Below are 20,319 nucleotides of genomic sequence, written 5' to 3' on the forward strand. Positions count from 1 at the left end.
TGTCAGGAGCAACTTCCAAGTTTAGCAGAACCTTTCTAGAGCAAGTGACATTCAAAAATGTTATCCGTTTTTAAGCGCATTAGCAGGTATTGGCGTTTAAGTAAAGGCCAATGTATTTGTACATGAACTGCAGACTGAAGGAACATTTGGCTTGTTGGAGGGATACGAGAGCGGACACGAGAGTGGACTGAAATGACCGACTCCAGACGTGGCGCTCATACAAAAACGTTTATTTGACAGTGTGTAGGTCCAGACCCCATAAAAAGACAAACGCAAAGAAAAAAAAAGAAAAACATAAAAAAAATAAAAACAACTGCTACAAATATTCTGAAGAACAAAGAGCTCAGTCTACACAAAGTTTATTCATCAAAAATACATTACCATAAACACAAAAAGAGTAGCCAAAAAAGTATTACATATGGAAGGGGGTTCCTGGCTTTTCCTTCCAGGACAAATATTCAACAGCCTGGAAAGTTCAGTTAGGGGGTACGTTAAAATTGTGTCATCGAAAAATGTGTGCACAGGTGTCGTATGTTTATGCGTGTGTATGTGTGTGCGCGGGTGAAAGCGTTTCTCCTTCCTGACGGAGAACGGCGCCGGTGGCCAACGTGCTAGCGTTCCGTTGGGTCTGGAAGCGCACAGCATTGTGGGAGGAGGCAGGAAAGCTAGGCCGTCGCGCGGCCACGTCAGAGAGGTAGCGCTTAGCGAGAGGAAGAGCTCTAACGAGAGGTAGCTAGGCCAGGAGCGAAGAGGAGGTAGCAGAGAGTTGCTAACAGTACTAGCGAGAAAACAGCAGAGGGGACGGGGGGACAGGGGGGGGGGGGGGGGGGTTGGAGGTGGAGCTAAAGGCATAAGCCCACCACGTACCACTACCTTAAGTACTGCAAATAATCAAAAAGTTTGCATTTGGCATTTGCTTTTCAATCCCGTACTCTGATTACAACATCTCAGTCCAGCTATGAAACATGTAAAATGTAATAGTTGATATAATTAGCCATTTGACAAGTACATATATTGGCAGAACTTTGATGGACATATGTACATATTAAGCACATGTAGTAACACACGTACTTAAACTATGAGTATATATGAACATGTTAGCTTGGGTTGACCCATTTTCCCCGTCAAGCTCGTGAGTGGAATAAGACTGTTGTAATCAAGTCCTGTGTGTGTGGGGAGTGCGTGTGTGAGAGAGGTAGGCGGTGTTGGGGGGGGGGGGGGGGGGTGCAGAGCGAAGTAAGCTTGTATGAGTAGTAGGCTCATTATCATCAGCACGTGGATGACCACCGTGCACGTGTACAGACACAGCAGTGCACTGGCGAGAGGAGAGCGCATGTTACAGATCCAGTAGTGCCCGGTGCGCCAGGAGAGTACACGTGACAGATACAGTAGTGATTCAGTCAGAAGCCGAGATGGCACCACATGTGCTTCTGATACACACTGCGATGTGTCCAGCCAGTCTACAGGGAACAGAATCCAGAATTGGGTGTGTTTAAGTGTGTTACGGATGGGTGGTTGGCTTGTGTAATAACCACACCCTTCGATCAATAGAAAGGATCCCCCCACCAACAACACACACACACCTACAGTGTATTGTTTTTTGAAGAAGCGTAGAGGTAGATACTCAGCGTTTGGGCAGCCAGTGTTTTCGTGTGTATGCGTGTTCATTGGATTGATCCCCTATTCCACATGATTGCCACACTACTGACGTATCTGAACTCTTGGGTAACAACAGTCTCACCCTTTTCCCCCTGGTGGTTAAGTATAGGATCACAGAGGACAAGCAAGAGAGCGAGACAGTATATGTGTGTGTGATGGTGTGTGTGTATGCGTGTTCGAGCATCGGGGTCTTTACAAAGGGAGGCTGAGAGAGAAGGGATGGGGGGTGGGAGTCTACAGCATCATTAGGAGGTAAATAAGCGATGGGGGGGGGGGGGTTCATCGTGTCATCCTCCCTAGTTCATTAAATAGGGATGACTCTGCGGATGTGCGTCCATGAGGCCATAGCAGAGTACAAAACAGTGTTTACTAAACGACCCTCGCCGCTGTGCCCTGAGAGAAGCCGGGGGGGGGGGGGTATGTGCATGCATGGATGTGGGTATGTAGGACAGATGGAGCCATGGAAGCTTGGGTCAGCCTTGCCTTTGAGCCCTGTGTGTGTGTGTGTGTGTGTGTGTGTGTGTGTGTGTGTGTGTGTGTGTGTGTGTGTGTGTGTGTGTGTGTGTGTGTGTGTGTGTGTGTGTGTGTGTGTGTGTGTGTGTGTGTGTGTGTGTGTGTGTGTGTAAATGTGTGTCTAAAATAAGAAGCTATCGTCATTTTTGAGTGGGAAAGAAATATTTTTAGTCAGGAAGGAAGGCCATTATTCGCGTCAGATAGTTAGTGAGAGTGAGTGTGAGTGTATGCATGTGTTTGAGTGTCCTAGTTATCTGCCACCCGTGCAGCAGGGGGCGCTGGAGGACCTGTGGGGACTGCCACTATCCCATCACCCGACGGTCCTGGATCTGCAGAAGAAGAAAGGAGGTTCCTTTTAGAACCGAGAACAACGTCTCATGCAATCTTTAGAAACGTCAATAAACAAGCATCTTGTTCACAGAGACCCTGAGGGTCTACGCTTTGGCATGCAAATTAAAGACCGGAAATAATTATAAACATGTTTCACGGTTCATGGTTAATGCGCCTTGGAAGCATGCTGTGTAAAGCCTTTTCAAGTACTATCAACATTAGATGAAAAAAACGCACACTTATTACATTATTACAATAGATTCTGAAAGGCCAATGTGTTTAGATCAGCATCACAGCAGTCTACAAAGGGTTTACATTTAATGAATCAAATATATATATTTTCACTAGGGATGCACCGAAATGAAAATTCTTGGCCGAAACCGAAAATGAGGAAACCAAGGCCGAAAACCGAAACACCGATAGAAATTATTATGCCAATTATTAGTACCATTTAGGGTTGCCGCGGTAAACGGTATTACTGGTTTTGAGGCCAACAGTTATTTTGTATATATTTTATTCCAGTAATAAAAAATATTTGTCGTAATCTTTAGGCCTATTTGATAAAAAAAAAAGAGTTTGGCAGTTTGTCTTTGCACTGTTTTATTTTTGATGTGTTTTTTCATAAAAAAAAAATATATATGCAAACCTAATAGATAGGCTACCTAATAAAGCGTTGGAACACACAAGACCAGTAACCATAGCAACGCCGGTAAACAAACCAAGCCCAATCCCTACGTGGGCGCCCCGCGCTACGGCCATACGGAGGCGCACAGAGCTTTTGGCCGTGATATTATGTATAAAATTATATTGTACTATAATTTTATAGTTATAAGACGCTATAAGACGCTGGCACCGAGAATTGACGCACTGCCAGACGCCGAGTCACCGAGTGTGAGAGGAGAGTTGACGGAGAAGATGGCGGTTGACCTAGTTTATACCGGTGTTGACAGGAGTGTATTACTCGATGTGAAAATGTCCACACCGCGGCAACCCTAGGACCATTGCATTTATGGCTATGACTGTGTACCAACTTCATTTCATTACTAACTTCAATTTTTGCAAATCGCTATACGTGGGTCTTTCTCAGAAACACTACCAAATATGTGCTTTGGGACCATTTTCGGACAAAACATTTAGGTGGCCAAAAATTCGGTGCATCCCAAATTTTTTACAAATAGAGAAAACAGAAAAGTTTTCAGTACATTTAGAAAGACACAAACAAGGCTTGGTACTCACACATGCCATTGGGTGCACCTGGGTGCCGGGGGCCCATCATGGGTGGCATGCTGCCTGGTGGGGGGCCGCCAGGTGGGGGCCCGGACATCATACGCCCTTGGACGGGCCCTGGTCCCATTGGTCCTGCGGGACACAAAGAAGTGATGCAAGCAGTGAATGACGTGCTCCATCTCCCTTGATGTATTGCCTCCTTGCTTCCCTCTCGTCGACCACAATCAACATCCCTCTCTATGATCTGTCTTGATACGTCTCTCACCTGTGTGTTTTAATCTCTCCCCCTCTCACCTGCGAGTTTACCTCTCTCTCTCGCTCTCTCACACTGTCTCTCACCTGCAGGGTGGTGGGGGCCGATGGCGTGATGGCCCATGGGGGGGTATCCGGAGTGCATGGCGGGCGGGGGTCCCCCGTGGTGCCCGGGGCCCTGGCCCTGAGCGGCGGCGGCTGCAGCCTGCTGCTCCATCTGCTGGCGGGCCTTCATCTCAGCGTACTTGAGCTGCTCCATGTGGAAGGACTGCCGCTCCGTCAGCAGCTGCTGCCTCTGCAGCTCCAACTACAGGGACGGAGGGAGAGGGACGGCCGGCTGTTAGGGCTGGTTATCCTGGCCCATAAAGAAAGGGCTGTTTTGAATTGTAATGCAATGGAGATGGTAGGAGAGAGTGTTAAAGGGTCTGAGGCCGAGAAAGAAAGAATGCAAGAGAGACAGAAGGAAAGTGAGGACTAGACCGGAGAGGCGGTCTCGGGTCAGATCCGCAGGCTCAGGGTAGAGATCCTCGTGTCTCCTTTGGTCTTGCGCGTTTGCTGGCCGGTGCAGAGAAGACAGCCCGTTGGTAAGGAGGATAAACTGTGTGGGTGTTTGTGATGCGTGTGACGCCCTGTGCCACTGGCCATCAGCAAAACAGCTCTTCTGTTCATGCTCTATTTACGGAGCAGATGATTTGGGCCGGGCTCCCAGTAACTTCTACACTCAACAAAGTTCAACATTTTGCCTGGCAGCACCAGGGAACAAACTCGCACGCCGAATCAACCCCCCAGTACCACACGCACATACACCAAGTGTTTCACTTTACAAATGGGTTTATTGGCACTCTCGGGGTGTCCAAGAAGCTTTATGTCCGTGCGACCAGGAGGGTTGTGGGTGGTCTGCTAGGCTTGGAGACAGTGTGTTCCCTACTGAATACAGCTTTCAAACCTGTGGAGCGTGGCTAGTTGCTACCTAGTAAGTCTGCTGCATGTCAACTGCTGCTGCTTCTGTGTCTGTGTGTCTGTGTGTCAAACGTGAGCCAATAAGAAACAGCTATTGCATTGACAAGGGTTTCCCCAAAGGTGGCGCTGTCCCAGTGATTATATTTGTGATCCTGTTCCGTTCAGGCCGCTATGTGGTGGAATTAAAAGGCCCAAGTCTCAACAGAAACTCAAAAATGTTAAATGTACTTACGGCCTCCTTCTCGCGGTCCATAATGGTCTCCAGCTCCTCAAAGTGCCTCAGCTTGATCTCCAGCTTCTTCATCTGAGTCTCCACCAGCAGCGCCACCAGGGACTTGATCTTCCTCTCCTCAACCGCGGCCAGGTGCTGGAGGGACGGGAGGGGGGGGATGTTACGGCTCTGTACACACAATGCTCCAAGTACAGGTCTTAATGATGCCCAGGATTTAGGGGGAGGGGCTAGGGTTGGTGGTCTCGGGGGTACGGGACGAAGGGGTGGGGCAAAGAGGTTGAGGCTAGGGGCTGCGGGACTAGTGGGGTTACAAGACCAGGGGTTGGGGTTAGGGTAGACGGGCCTCACCTTGGCTTTGGTGGCGGCAGAGGCCAGCGCGGCAGCCGCGGCGGTGGCGATGTTCCCCTCTCCGACATCCAGCTCCAGCTTCTTCTTCTCATCCTCCTCCTCCTCCTCATCTCCCTCGCCCTTCTCCTCCTCCTCCTCATCGTCCTCCTCCTCCTCTCGACTCTTCTCCTCCTTCTCCTTCCCCTTCCCCTTCTCGGACGACGTCTCCATGGCCTCCTCGCTGTCTTTGTCTGTTGGGGGGAGCGTGGAGGCAAACGAGGTGAGTCGGTGGCCACGGCAACAGTGATGGGAGTCAAAAGCGTTGTGTCTTAGCGTGGCCCCGTTACCTGCGGCGCCGGCGGCCTTGACCTCCGGCCCCTCGGCCTCTGGCTCCGGGCGCTCCGTGGCCTCGCCCGCCTCCTTCTTCACCTTCTCCCCGCCCTCCGCCTTGTCGTCCCTCTTCTCGGCGGACTCGCTGGGCTTCTCCGCCTCGTCCTTGGACTCCGCCTGCGCGCCACAGAGACAAACCAGAGTACCGCCACGGTGTTCAGTAGGCTTGGGGGCTGCACTGATCCAGGTTGTAGGACGGCTGTTTGGCCGGTGGCTGACAGGAGGATGCGGCAGGAACACGTTTTCCAGCCTTGAGCTCATCATCTCCAAATAAGTCGACTCATTATTCCCACAATAGCCTTTGATCTTCCCCCGGTCTTACCTTATCCCCCTGCTGCGAGTCGGAGTCGGTATCCATCTTCTCTGCTTCCTGGCTCTCTGAAACCACAGGGCAACAAGCGGTGAGCTTTAACACACACACACACACACACACACACACACACACACACTATGCAAAGCCCTTTGGGAAATTTGAAAAGCGCTACATATGCAATGAATCATCATTATAAGAAGAACATATGTACTCACGATACGATACAACAATATTGTAATGTGTCTACCCTCAATGGAGTGATGACAGCGTTATAAGTAAGGCAATTAGTGTGAGCAGAGGGACTCATAAAACAGTAAAAATGTGTTAACATACCGGTATAAACCAACCATCTGGTATTGTTTTTAGGTGATTAGACCCGCAGGATTAATGTTTGCTTTATGCGTGTCGGCCTTTGTGCATCCATGTGAATGTGCATGTGTGTCTGTGATGCACATGAAAGATGTCACGGGTGCGCGTGAATTGGTTTGAATATTGATTATGTGACGAGTGCCCGGGGAGCACTTCTGTCGCATTAAAAGCCATCGATCGGCCCCGTGCTTCTCAAACGCATTAACTCGTGTTCAGAAGTGGTCGGGAGCGCTGGGAGGGGAAGAGAGAGCAACGGAGACAGAGAGAGGTGGAGCAAGGGAGGGGGAGATAATGAAAGATCTGAGAGACTGTGGCAGTGTGGTGACCCAGTTTATGTCAACTCTCCCTCCACCCCCCTCTCGCCCTCGCCCCATCTGCCATCATTGTGTGAATCCAGTGGGAACTATAGCAGCGACCCGCGCATGTACGTAATGCACGCATGCATGCCTTTATTCACCCTTTCAGAAAAAACGCCATAAAAAAAATGTAACGCCCTGCCTGCTGGCTATGACATATCAGAAGCGTCTGCTGCCCCCCAGTGGACGGGAATTAAATACTGCATGTTAAAAACAGCCAAGAACCCTCTAACTGAACTGCCTCATGAAGAAACGGCTAAAATCGTTGGTACAATGGTTTGATTTACAAATCAATAGAGAATCGTTGATCACGTATTATAAATCATCCAGTTCTACACTCTTTATCTTCAGTTGTTGAAGTTGTACAGCTAATCGTTTTCTCCACCCGATACATCGAGCTCGGTGCCAAAATGGCCATCACATGTTGGCCGAAGTCCCAACTGAAACAGCCTCGCAGTGGGCAGCCAGTGTGGGGTACGTGAATCAGATCCACGTCACCAACGTGGGTGTCCGGTGTGTGTGCGCCTGTTGCTGGGAGTGCGCGTACGCACCTGTTTTCTCCGGTTCCTCGGGGGCAGTGCCGGCGATTCCGCTGCTCTCCAGGCCGAAGGCGGGGTCCACCTTGCCGGTGCTCCTGGCCGCCTCCTGCACCTTCTTCACGTGCGCCTCCACCAGCTCGGCCGGCACCTCCTCACGCACACGCGAAAACTCCTCTGGAGACGGTGGGGGGGGGACGACGACACACGAGGAGGGGTTATCATGGGAAGAGTGAGAATCCCATAATAAAGTAAGGAGAGGCCCCTTCAGAGATCAATGGACTGATCATCGCTAGTTTAAAGTCATGTTATGTGACCACGGGCACCGACAGCCACCCCCCGTAGGACTCACCGAGCGCTGCCTTTGCGGCGGCCGAGGCCACGCGGGGGTCCACCACGGAGGCCAGGAAGGCCACGGTGCTCATGACGGGGTTCCCCGACTGGCTGAAGGGCACCGGCTGATAGGCCAGGGGGCCCAGGGTGGCCTCCGTGCTCTCCAGGTAGGGGTCCTCGATGGGCAGCCGCAGGAAGTGCAGGATGCACTCGTCCTGGGTCCTGGAGCCCACGTGCTCCGACACCTTGTTCCAGTCGTCCTTGTACATCTCCAGCGCCTTCGGGGGGGGGGGGGGGGGGTCATTGTTATTGCGGGTAAAACAAAAAGACAGACCCCATCTAGCTGCATAGTTACTCTTCCCCCCCACACACACTACTGGTCGGGGTTTGTGTGTGCTGAGAGTGTCTACGTACCTCCAGGAGGAGCAGGGTCTCCTGTTCGCTCCACTCCCGGCCGGAGGTGGGTCCCTTGCCCTGCACACAGACACAGAGTGAACAGAAGCACCACAGACCGCTGCAGCCATTAGAGCTGCTACTGCTCTCATTCAGAAGGATGACAAGGCTTCACGTCTCAGTAAACCATTCACAGGTGATCATCGCTGTGTGGTACAAACCCTCGTGTGTGAAATGGAACAACCAATGGATTCATGATCACTATCAAGGTTAGAGATCATTTCAGAAGTAAAGCTGTGCGAGAACTACAAGGAACTACACGCTTGGATAAGATATGATTTAGATATCGTACAATATATGAAATACATGGCATATAGCAAATCATATATGGTAGACTAAGAGATAAAAGGGAGTGTGTGTGTGTGTGCTGCTGACCTTGAGGTTTTTCTTGGCGTACAGGTCGGGGCGCAGGCCAAAGTTCTGCATATTGGTGGGTTTGTCTTTGTTCTTCTCCGAGAAGTTCATGATGGGCTGAGCTGGAGGAATCTGGAGAAGCAAGAGACAACTTGAGTTACCGTATACAAAAGGGAACCTCGCTAGTTAAGCATACTTTTTATTACAAGTACACATTAAGAGTCATCTTATCAATGGTGGCAATCCGATTGTTCCCAGTTTGTTTAGTATGCATGTGTGCGCGTGTCCGTGTGTGTGTGTGTCCGGACCTGCGGGGGTCTGTGGTGGAGGGGGATAAGTCCCGAGGGGGTGTCGGCCAGGACGTTGAAGTGGGGGGTTGGGGGCGGTCCCATGGGGAGCGGGCGGCTCTCTGAGTCCACCTGGTAGTTCACCAGACCCCACTGCTCCAGGAACGCATGCACCCTAGGGTGGGGGGGAGACACAGGACAGAAAGAGATGAATACAACGAACAGCAGAGAAAGTATTCTCGCCCCAACGTTACAAGTACATCAGCTTTGCATGTACTCTAATATCATACATTATTCTGCATAAAGCTGTAAATCAAAATAACATCATTGGTATTTTACTCAATGTATTAATTACATTGTTACATTAATAATTATTGATATTATCTGCTACTGTTTCGACCACCTTTCCCCCGGGTATAAAGTACGCCCCCCAATAGCCAGACAAGCATCTGTGCCCCACTAGCGTCCAGACACACCCACCTCATGACGGCGCAGACGTCCCCCGTCAGGTTACGGCGGCAGGAGGTCGATGTGAGGTACTCCTGGGGGTTGAGGCGGTACGTGTCGATCATGAAGTTGCGGTAGGCCAGGTATCTGACGAGAGACGGGGAACACACATTAGCGGCCAGCACCGAAACGGTCATTCCTTTCTCTTGTAGCTCGTTTTTACCAGTCCCAGTTAAAATATACAGCGCGGATAAAAAGAGGAGCGCAAAGCACTGGACTAAAACCGATCAGATCAGCCGTTTTATAGATTAGTTGATATTTTGGAGGAGTAACGTCATTTAATAAAACTAAAGAATTGAACAGGATTTAAATGCAAACGGTATCCTCATTAGACAGAACATTGTGGTGTTGAATGTGCGTGTGTTTTTCTGAAGGAGAAGGTGTGGATAGCCTGGGCCCAGACACTCACATCTCTGGGGATTTCGACTTGTTCTTCCCGTTGAAAAACTCTGGCAGGGCTCGTCTCTCAATTTCATGGATACTAAGAGAAAGGGAAATGAATACAAGCAATTATGAAAGATTTGATAACAGCAATTTATACCCTACCCCCATTATTGAAGCTCTATTTAAAATAGAATATCTCTGGGGACAGGATAATTAGCATGCCAGTCCTGAGGTTCTGGGGTTTGAGCCCAACCTTTTTGGGAACTAATCAATCCCTGAGTAAGATGCCTTTACCCTACTTTCTCCATAATGACCTGTATCTGAACTCAGTGTCAGTTGCAAAATAACTAAACAGTAGATAATTAAAGCACTGGGATCCCAGAACTACTGTGCATGAGGCCGCACTTACAGGCAGATCATTAATAAATAACGATCTGCCAATAACTTCATGTGTCAGCAGACTGGCTGAAAAGTGGGCATTTATTGGATTTCCACTTATTCTTCAGCTACAATGCCCCGACCCAGAAGATGATGATAATCAGGTCTCATGGAGTAGAGAGCCCAGTGCCCTTCAACCTAACAAAATAGCAAGGCAACGCTGGCACACCCCTTCCTCACCAGTTGTAGTCAAACCAGGCAGCGTAACTGGGGATGATGATGTGGTGAGTCTGCTCTGTGACGTTGTCCTCGGAGTCCATCAGTCGGTTGACCTCCGCCTTGCTCTGCTCCTCGTCCTCCTGCAGGGGGGGGGGACAGAGAGAACAGCTCCGGTCAACGGGAGCACTCGCCTGGACACAACTTATTCTACACCTAGTGGGCTGATTAGTTTCCCATAGCTCTAAGAGGTCCCTCTGGACAGCAGCACGTTGGTGTATCAACCCGTTTATGTCAAGACAAGGTTGCTACATATACATGGAGAATTCCACCAATAGAACATCAGATTACTACAAACACCTCTTTCTAGGTTGTCTTTCTCTGTGGGTCATTATCATTGGTTGGACGGAAGGATGCAAGTGAATTACAGAGGTTAATGAAAACCTCACGTTACACTTTAATTTCGATTTCTTAATTTTAATTTCCAGCAATCCAGAGTGATTCGCTAGGCTGGGATGGGACTGCAGGTGTTTAACATGGTGAGCACTGGTGTTCATCCTGAGGATGCTGGCGGGCTGGACCAAAGGCCCGACCTTTGACCTTACCTTTCCACCTGACAGAACTGAGTCGTCCTCCATGTCATCTGTGGGAGAACAAAATGACATGAATGGGAAATATGCAAACAAGTTTTGTACTCCCAGTTTTACCAGTGCAGCCGGCACTGTTTTCCATTACACTGGCTGTTGATGAAAGAACGAGACAAGAGGTGGGGAGATAGAAGTGGGTGGGATGAGAGGAGAGGCGAGGAAAAAAAACTCTTTCCTGGCCATAGCCGCAGAGGCATCATCTGGCACAGAAAGCATACGAGAATAGAACATGGGGTGTGTAAGTCCCGAGAGGTGTGGTTGTGTTGGTGTACATAAAACTTATATTTTAGACGACTGCGCAAGACCTAAATACAACTGCATTCAGTGGGGGGTGTGTGGGCCTAAGAATAGCATGATTCTTACACATTTTAGGTTGCATCTTCATGGATGAATGCAGTTATTGTAGGTCGCTTTGGACCAAGCTCATCAATTGTGTGCCACCTAGTTCAGTCACATGTTTGTGTGTTAGCACATGCCGTTGCTCTATATAGATATCTATCTACCCTACTATCTATCTAGATATTTATATGATGGGCGGCCGCCATCGTCATATCCAGCTCCTCAGGTGGTGTTCATGCCGATGAGGGAGCGAGTGTGTCCAGGGGGGCGTACCGTTCTTGGTGCCACTGGTCTCGTCCAGGGTAGGGTTGGTGGAGGAGTCGTCCAGGTCTTTGCTCAGGTCCTCCTCCGTGTCATCCTCCTCCCCCCCGCGGTGGCTGCGCCGCTTCCAGTGAGCCCCGGGGTTCCTGGAGCAAACAACCGGGGTCAGCCAGGGAGGGCTCATGTACCCGTGAGTCTGTCCGCTTGTCACCGCCCCCCTGACGTGAGACGACCCTTAAAGCTCACTTATGCTCAACACTCGATACAGACAAGGACGGAGCCTTCTTTCCGTACTCTGCTTCCATCGTCTGTATTCGTGCACCTCTTCTGAAAGCTTAGATTTGGACGAAACAGAGAACTGAGTCCGGAGTACCACTGGAAATCGTTGGGGCCAGGGCTCTACAGTGCGCCCATTTCACTCGCATTTGCGAGTGAATATTTTGGCGTGCGAACGAGAAAAACAAAACAGGAGCACGCGTGCGAGTGACTTCTCCACAGCGCACTATACTGTGCGTTCACACCGCGAAGGGGTGAAACGATTCCATACAAAGCAGCGATTCCATTTGCAGCGCGATACTTTTGCCCGGCACGGGCGAGCGCGTTCACGTGGATTTCTGGTGGATTTGCCATGGACATAATAAAGGATTTGTAGCACGCCACTTTTGCTTGAGTTGAAATATTTAAACTTTGCCGCGACATTGGCGTGATGACGGCCAATCAGCATTCAACAGCGTGGCCACTGAGTGACGTGCGTAACGTAACAGCCAATCAGTTTTCAACCGGCCAACCGTTCCACCCTGCAGTGCAGTCCGGGGTGAACCGCAGAATGGAGGAGAAAGTGATTGTTGCCGTTTGCGACTCCCCGAGCTCTATATAGAATAGTATACAATATAATTGTATTGTATTGTATAGATAATTTCACGGCCAAAAGCTCTGTGCGCCTCCGGATAGCCGTAGCGTGGGAGGCGCTACGGGAGGGTTTAGCGGGGTTTGTTTACCTACGTTGCTATGGTTACCAGTCTTGTGCGTTCCAACGGTTTATTGGGTATCTAAATCGCTGTCTAATCAATACTTCATTCACTGCCTCTTCCGTGGTCATTACAATATTATGAATAGACTGCGTGGAGAAAGTTAATGCTGTTACTTTAGTCGATAAAGTCTACAAATTCAACCCCCGACTGGTTGAAGGATTTCGGGTAGCTAGTTTATGATGCTAAGAACATGAAAATGTTCTGTACATTTTGTAAGGGAGCCCCATCGGCAATGGCAAGCTCCTCTCTGTTTATAACGGGGAACCCTCATCTGAAACGCGAAGCTGTGGTGAAACACATCGAGTCCACTAGGCATTCTCGCTGTCCCGATTTCTATATAAATTACACCCAGCCCAATAACCCTGGTACGGTGGAAGCCGAAATTGGTGCCGTTTTGTGTAGCCTAAATGTAATCTTGTCTATTTATTTGTCTTAATTTTGCTTTAGTAAGTTGTTGCTGTTGGCGTGCGCAATTTCTGCACGCTAAAAAATGTTCTAAACAAAAACCTATTGTGCCCCCATTTTTTTCCCTGTGCTCCTAAATTTTTTAACTTAGGGGCACGAGTGCTCCTGAAAAAAAAGTTTGTGTAGAGCCCTGGTTGGGGCACTGTATCCGTAGTTCAAGCGAGACGAGAGGGATGTTATAAAAGAAACACTTAACATTGTGCTATCCTTACAGATAATACAGAAATGTAATAACTAAAAGGGCCGCCTATTAATGACATTGACAAAGCGGTAATGAATGTGTCTGAACAACCAGGAAGGACACATTGAGCATTTAGTCAATTATATTCATACACTTAAAACTGCACAACTTTATTTTCAAGCTGCCTATAGCTGTTTAGCTGACATGATTCAGATCCGAGTTGAAGTAGGGCATGTTCCCTCACAGATGCTATCGGTTGCGATGCTGGTTGCATTAGATAAAACTTAGTGGACCAAGTCTCTTCTGATCAACTTATTTTTTAATCAAGTATAAGAGGGCAGCCCTACTAGTCACATAAGTTGCCTGTATGGATTTGTTAAAATTAGAGCTGTCAGTTAAACGCGTTATTAACGGCGTTAACGCAAACCAAATTTAACGGCGTTAAATTTTTTATCGCGCGATTAACGCAATTATTTTATATAAAAAAAAGAATTTTTTTTTTTTTTTTTTTTTCTTTGGCTCAAAACAAAGAAGCAGTAGCCTGACTGCTATGTTCAAATGACATTTGTTCAAAGCAGTCGTTTAATTGCACTATAGGCTTTTTTTGTATCGTCCTGTTTTGATCAGTGTATATGCCAATGTTGTTATCAATAAAAAAATCATTTGCACAAGGCAAGCCGATGCACTTCACCATGTTGATAAGAGAATTAAAATGAGAAGAATTATGGGACAAAAAAATCAAGGGATATTTAGCATAGAAAAAGAATTTGCGATTAATCGCGATTAATTAGAGTTAACTGTGACATTAATGCGATTAATCACGATTAAATATTTTAATCGCTTGACAGCTCTAGTTAAAATATAATTTCATAATATAAACTTTTGGAAAATGACAAATGCCGTCAAGAGTTGGAAAGTAAGGCAATACAATATTCTCTGTACACGTTTTCATATTTATGTGTTTCACTAATTGGTTCTGTCATATCGGATTCTTTACTTGAGTGATGGTCCAGTCATAAATGATCTCTCGCTAGGAGTCTCTGCTTGAGTGATAGTTCAGTCATGCATGATCTCTCTAGGAGTCTCTGCTTGAGTGATGGTTCATTCATGCGCGAGTTCTCTAGGAGTCTGTACTTTAGTGATGATCCAGTCATGCATTAGCTCTGTAGGAGTCTGTACTTCAGTGATGGTTCAGTCATAATTGATCTCTCTAGGAGTCTGTACTTTGGTAATGGTGCAGTCCTGCATTAGCTCTCTAGGAAGTCTCTGCTTGGTGAGGCTGGTCACTACTTATAGGGCCCGGTCATGTGTCGCGGAGCCAGTGGTTGGGAGGTCTTACCCCTTCTTTCCTCCCTTCTTGCGGGACTCTGCAGGGGTGGTTGGCGGGGAGGGAGAGCGGCGTCTCTTCTTGCCGGCAGAGTTGGCCTTGCGCTCCTTGCGGTCGGGCGTACGGGAAGACTGATCAGACAAACCCCAGGGGGGAGGCGCAGGGCGCGAGGGATGGAGGATGAGAGAAAGAGCGGCAGAATGAGAGGATGGAAACAGTCGAACACACAGGGAGAGGAGGGGAGGGAGGGGGCAACATGGCCGTGGGTACATGCTGTTCTCTACGGCTACACAATGCTACGGTCAATGTGGATGTATCCGTGTAATCTATTACACAGATATTATTATTGTTTATTGATTTTAGTTTCCAACTAAAAACTAGAGCACTACATCAAAGCTCAATTGCATGCCATACAATGACAAAGCATTGTTAAACAAGCCAATGTTTTAGACTAAAAAAGCAAAAAGGGTTTTGGATCCAGTTCCACTATTGTCGTCGGAGAGACATGCATCTTATTTAAAACAACCATGTTGCTCATTCCCATACAGGAGGGGGAAGGGGAAGAAGGGGAGGGAGGATGCGGTGGTGTGAGGGGGCGGGGGGAGGGAATAGATACTAGGCTCCTGCAAATCACATACTTCACGCCCAGATCATAGAAGAAAATGTAATATTAATATTGGTATAAAATTGTGAGCATATGCCTTTCTGACACGAGATTCACAAATTAAGTTAATGAATTGATTAACCTTCAATTTATTAATCAGGTAAATTCATCAAGTTTCCTTTCTATCTCTAATCGATCCCAATTACAATTATTCAAAACCCTGATGGAACAGATGAGTTCTGCAGGAGCCGTGGAAGACGCAAGGAGGGAGAGAGAGAGTAAGTGGGAGAGTGGAAAGGATGGGCAACAGACAGACTGACGAAAGAACACAGGGAGACACTGGCAAAGGAAAAGCATGGGCATACAAAGCAAACACAAGCAGCAAATCCTTTCAAGAATTTCAAGGGGTGCCGGTCTCCGAACACGCACACGCGCAACCTACTTCTTCCTCCCGGGGGAAGATCCTCTGGCGGAAGCTGACAGGCTTCTTGTTCTCGTCCACCTCATAGTCCTCCTCGTTCATCCACTCGTTGTAGGCATCTGTGTCCAGCACCCACTTGGCGTGGACCTGGGACGGACAACCACAGACGTATCGAGAGAGAGACCAAGATGTGGGGGAAGATTGAGAACTGGGGTCCCCATTGGCAGCGGTTGGTAAACCAATACAAGGCTATAAACACAGTGGCCAAGACTAAACAACAAAAACAAATGTACAACCGTTTCAAAGCTTTGCAGGTGACAATAATTAGTTATTCTCTAAACATTAAAAGGTCAAAAGGTCAGCCGAGTAGTGGTGAGGGGGCTCCACACACCTTCCAGGGTCTCTCTGCGCTCGGGGGGTCCTCCACGTCTCCGTCCACCTCGCCGACGGCCACCCAGGTGTCATAGCTAGAGGAGCACAGTACAACGGCCACACATCATATGTCGTTCTCAGACCTACCACTCCTTGTTCGGAATTGGTTGTATTGGATGGCAATAGCCAATAGTAATAGTGACCACGATGCATACCTGTCGGGGGACATGCCCCAGTGCACCAGCACTTGCTTGTCCTTGCGCATGACTGGACGAAGCCACTCCTCTGCAACAAGCACACAAAACATTACTGAAGCAGTTCACACTCAAACACACAGACAAACACCCACCCATTGGGATGCATCTTACCATCTTCTTGCTGGGTAGGAGAGGGGTAAATGTGGTGGGTTGCCTTCGACTTATCCTCAGTGATGGAGCCCTGAAGAACCATGGTCACAGTTAGCGTCAAAGAAGTTACTTTTTGACCGCCAGCGTAAACAACTACGACCAGTGTGATTGGCTAGCATTAGTTTGTAGGGCCGGACTTACCTGGTGCCTCTTGATGATGTCTTTGAGCTTATTGGCTTGCTTCTGTTCCATGTCGGTGGACAGGAAGACCGTTGGTCGAGTCAGACAGTTATTCTGAAAGCCAAGAGCAGTCAAGAGTTAGACCACTGTCAGTCTCAAGTTGGGCCGTTTGCCGTGATTCGTGCCATATTGAAAAGTAGAAGAAAAAGTCAACATGAAATTACATTCATATGTAAAAGGCTATAGCACTGGCTGGTGGAGCAACATTTACAGAATGTATCAAAGCCACCATAAATCCTTGGTAGGCGTGTCTTTCCATTTACCTGAACCAGGGACTTCTCCACGTTAAGAAACATCTCCACGTTACGGTCCATCCTGGAGGGGTTCTGGAGATCAAACCTACGCCTGGAGTTAAATTATTGGGAAAAAGGCAAAGGACGAAATAACATCATTAGAGTTAAACATGGATATCTTCCTGTTAGCGGTGTAGACACGTTTTTTATTCTACAGTTGGGGCATAATCTGATTCTTTAACTCCCCTGCCCTCCTTTTTTAACTAGGTCATGTAAGCCTTTTAACTTTAATGCTAGCTACTCCAATTTTGACGTATGCTTTGAATCTTCTCAGCCTGATTTGCAAGTCGTTTTGGATAAAATGTTGTATGTAACCATGCAATTCAATTTATTTATCTTTGTTTTGTGAAAGTCACTTTAATTAACAATAAATTTGGCCATGGGTTAAGAATGCCATACAGTGGACAGGCAATGCGTTCAGAGGGTAGGTGAACTGGTACCACTTACCAGCCCTGCTCACTCTTGAACTTGTAAACCGAGCCCAAAATGTGACAAAGAGCACCACCGGCCTTAAGATCCAGGAAACTCTTGGTCTGAGGGCAGAGAGGAGCAAGATGAGGACGTTGCAGTTATGCATACTAGTATACTTTCCTCAAAAAGCGACAATGTAAATGTCAATAGAATAACATGGAAAGTAAACAGGTCATCGTGATAATAAGGAATATTCCGAGACATATAAAACAAAACAAGGGCAAAGCAATACAAGGAATGTGATCAGACTTTTTGGCCGAAGCATATATTGATCAGATCGAGTGACTTCAAGGTATAGTATCATACTATGAGGCAGAAGCATTTATTGATCTTCAACGAGTACACATACATTTTGTTGTAGCTTTGGGTGTATAGTGATAAAACCTTTCAAGATCAATGCACAAGTATGAGTATAAGTGCTTGTCTTGCTACTTTTTAGCCCCAAGAGCTGATAATTAAGGTCACCGATAGCTGTGTCCGTCAAGGGTTTTGGAATCATTTACTTACCGGTAACTTGGTGAGGGCGGGGTTGTTGACCCTTCGACCAAAGGCATCCTCCTGGAACTGCAGCAACTGGACGACCAGGCCGGCCAGCGACTTGCTTGAGGGAGAGTCGTTCTGGACATGCTGGGGGAGAACACACAGAACACCTTCATTGAGTCACATGCTTCTCAAATGGCGGGCCGGGACCCACAAGTGGGTCGCAGAAGGGGTCCTCTCTCCCTATATCTCTGTACAAAAAGCAGCTCACTTTTTGACAAGTTATTTGACACATCTTGTTTATTTAATTTACAATATTATTTTGTTTCATAGATATTTTGTGGGCAGGGAGCTCAACCCAATAGTACGCTAACCCTTTTGGCAACACGCAGTGTAGCACAGGTCCCATTTCCACTTGTTGTGCTAAACATCCATCGCTCTCTTCTCCAGCCTGCTCTCCCGTCTCCGAACAATTGTTATTGAAACAATTTCCTGACTTATTCAGTAAATCTGACAGGTAGACCTTTACCAAGTCTCACGTTAGACCCCCGAAACAACTTAATGAATCCGACAACTCGTAGGGATGGACTGATTTACCACCTAAAAACCTTAATACCATTACACATATGTCTATTACTAATATCCTATAGGGCTTCTACGTAATAACCTTTGCGCGAATTGTCGCAGAATGAAGAAACTAATTAATTTACAATTTAATTTTGATCTTAAACAAAGAAAAAAAACACTTTTTTTCATTTCTGAGGCTATAAGCAGGAAAAGTTTGGTATTTTCATTTCTCCCATTTGTAATCAATTAGATATTATCATCAGTGGCAGGTGCTACATTTTTATCATTTGGAGAAGGAACTGATCAGACACCAGCGCAATGCTCGTGGACATTAAATATATTTTTCTACTATGCTTGCCGCCTCGTTGTTTACGGGCCAGCTTTTCCCATCCAATGAGATAAGTGACAAGTTGTAGCCATGAAGACGGATGACAAGTAGATGTACACAAGCACAATATTTGCTGCCCATTGTGACCCACATCTAGCATTGGAAATAGACAAGCACACACAGCAGAGTGAAACTAGCGTTAACATTGTAAACAGAAAATGAAGGCGGTCCAAGTACTTAACACATGGGGGTATGAAAACTCCCTCACGCTCTTTGTTTGTCTAGTGTACCGTGCTAGGCACGCCGAGATATACAGCTACAAGGTGGTTGACAGTACGGTACATTTCACACAACCATCGAACAAAACCCGACGCTTTTTGGTTGTCCAGGGTTGGCTAAAGACATCTTTAGCATACACTGAACCCAAATTATCCAATTCACCGAACCAACCAACTAACTACATACGTCTCGTGACTGGGCTGCGTATGCATACGTTTAATGTGTTCAGAATATGCATATCGCGCAGAATTTTCCCAAATATCGCCAGGTTGATCAATGTGTACCCTTAGTTTGAACGCCGAGGTTTGTAAACATTACCCCAGAAATGCATTGTTTTTCGGGCCCATGCAGGCAATGCATGAATAGCTAGCAAACTGTTAGCCAAAAGCTAACCAGTCACATACACACAAGTTGAATTATATGGGCCCTTTCATTACGATGGACTAACTTGTTAGAAACATCGTCATAGCGGATTAACATTAAAACAGGCTTCCAATAGTTATCAGAAATAGACGATATTGAGAAGTATTGCTCAACAAACGAGTGGAGCTAAAAAGCGCTCCATTGTGCCTTGGACGCGGGCCTACTTCAGACTCAATGGAGGACCAGCGTACCTTTTTGTAGTGCTTGGCAATCCACAACCGAACTGTCTCCAGCTGAGATACCGTTTCAGAACTCTCCCAGAATTTCGAAGACGGGCCCCCGTCCTTCTTTCGACCCACGGCAGCGCCGCCGCCCACTGGACCGGTCGCCGGTCCACTCGAACCCGTTCCGCCAGCTCCAGTTGCCGCTGTCGCCATTGTGTTTTGTCCACTACGTTTTTCTTTCTCCTCCACGGCGTCCCTCACCGTGCAAGTTTTCGAATGAAATTGCGCAGCCGCAGACGTTGACATATTTTGAAGTCTCGCGGTATAAAAATAGAGAATCTCGTGGGAAACGTAGTCCATGATCAATTTAATTGATGAAATTATAATTTATTGATCATTTGATTATATTACTGAATTTAGGCGGAATAATCCATGTAATACACTCATTTTTGTACATTGTATCATTGCATTATGTATTCACTGTATCAATGCAATTATTGGGTAGGTGTTCTTCTGTAAATTACACTAAAATATACTACTATACTACTGCCCTCTGGTGAACAATCCAGGAAAATACAATCGAAAATCGACGTCCACAACATTCAAATTACCTCAACTCTGCACAATGGGTAAACATAAGACTGAGGGTGGTAATCACCGCAATATAGTGCAGTAGACCTACAGAGTACAGTTTCTACAGTTT

General features: G+C 47.3%; 1 protein-coding gene across 2 annotated transcripts; it reads right to left on the reverse strand.

Annotated features, from left to right (window-relative positions):
• Positions 1-213: 213 nt before the first annotated feature.
• smarcc1a (SWI/SNF related BAF chromatin remodeling complex subunit C1a) lies at positions 214-19,893 on the reverse strand. Of its 2 annotated transcripts, none has more exons than XM_030370358.1 (27): positions 19,644-19,893; positions 17,883-18,002; positions 17,352-17,437; positions 16,875-16,956; positions 16,573-16,665; positions 16,393-16,462; positions 16,240-16,309; positions 16,044-16,119; positions 15,674-15,799; positions 14,640-14,734; positions 11,636-11,769; positions 10,982-11,019; positions 10,401-10,519; positions 9,808-9,879; positions 9,372-9,485; positions 8,913-9,066; positions 8,626-8,736; positions 8,212-8,271; positions 7,817-8,075; positions 7,480-7,641; positions 6,213-6,268; positions 5,848-6,007; positions 5,522-5,751; positions 5,174-5,308; positions 4,069-4,288; positions 3,739-3,861; positions 214-2,501 (listed from the first exon to the last, which is right to left on the reverse strand). In XM_030370358.1, exons 1-27 carry the CDS (start codon positions 19,827-19,829, stop codon positions 2,419-2,421), a joined length of 3,234 nt encoding a protein of 1,077 aa, XP_030226218.1. In that variant the 5' UTR covers positions 19,830-19,893; the 3' UTR covers positions 214-2,418. The 2 variants fall into 2 exon arrangements, with proteins under 2 accessions (XP_030226218.1, XP_030226217.1); XM_030370357.1 differs by having other exon boundaries at positions 14,640-14,758.
• Positions 19,894-20,319: the final 426 nt, after the last annotated feature.

This window comes from Gadus morhua, chromosome 11 (genome assembly GCF_902167405.1).
Source record: "Gadus morhua chromosome 11, gadMor3.0, whole genome shotgun sequence".
NCBI classification, from domain to species: Eukaryota; Metazoa; Chordata; class Actinopteri; order Gadiformes; family Gadidae; genus Gadus; species Gadus morhua.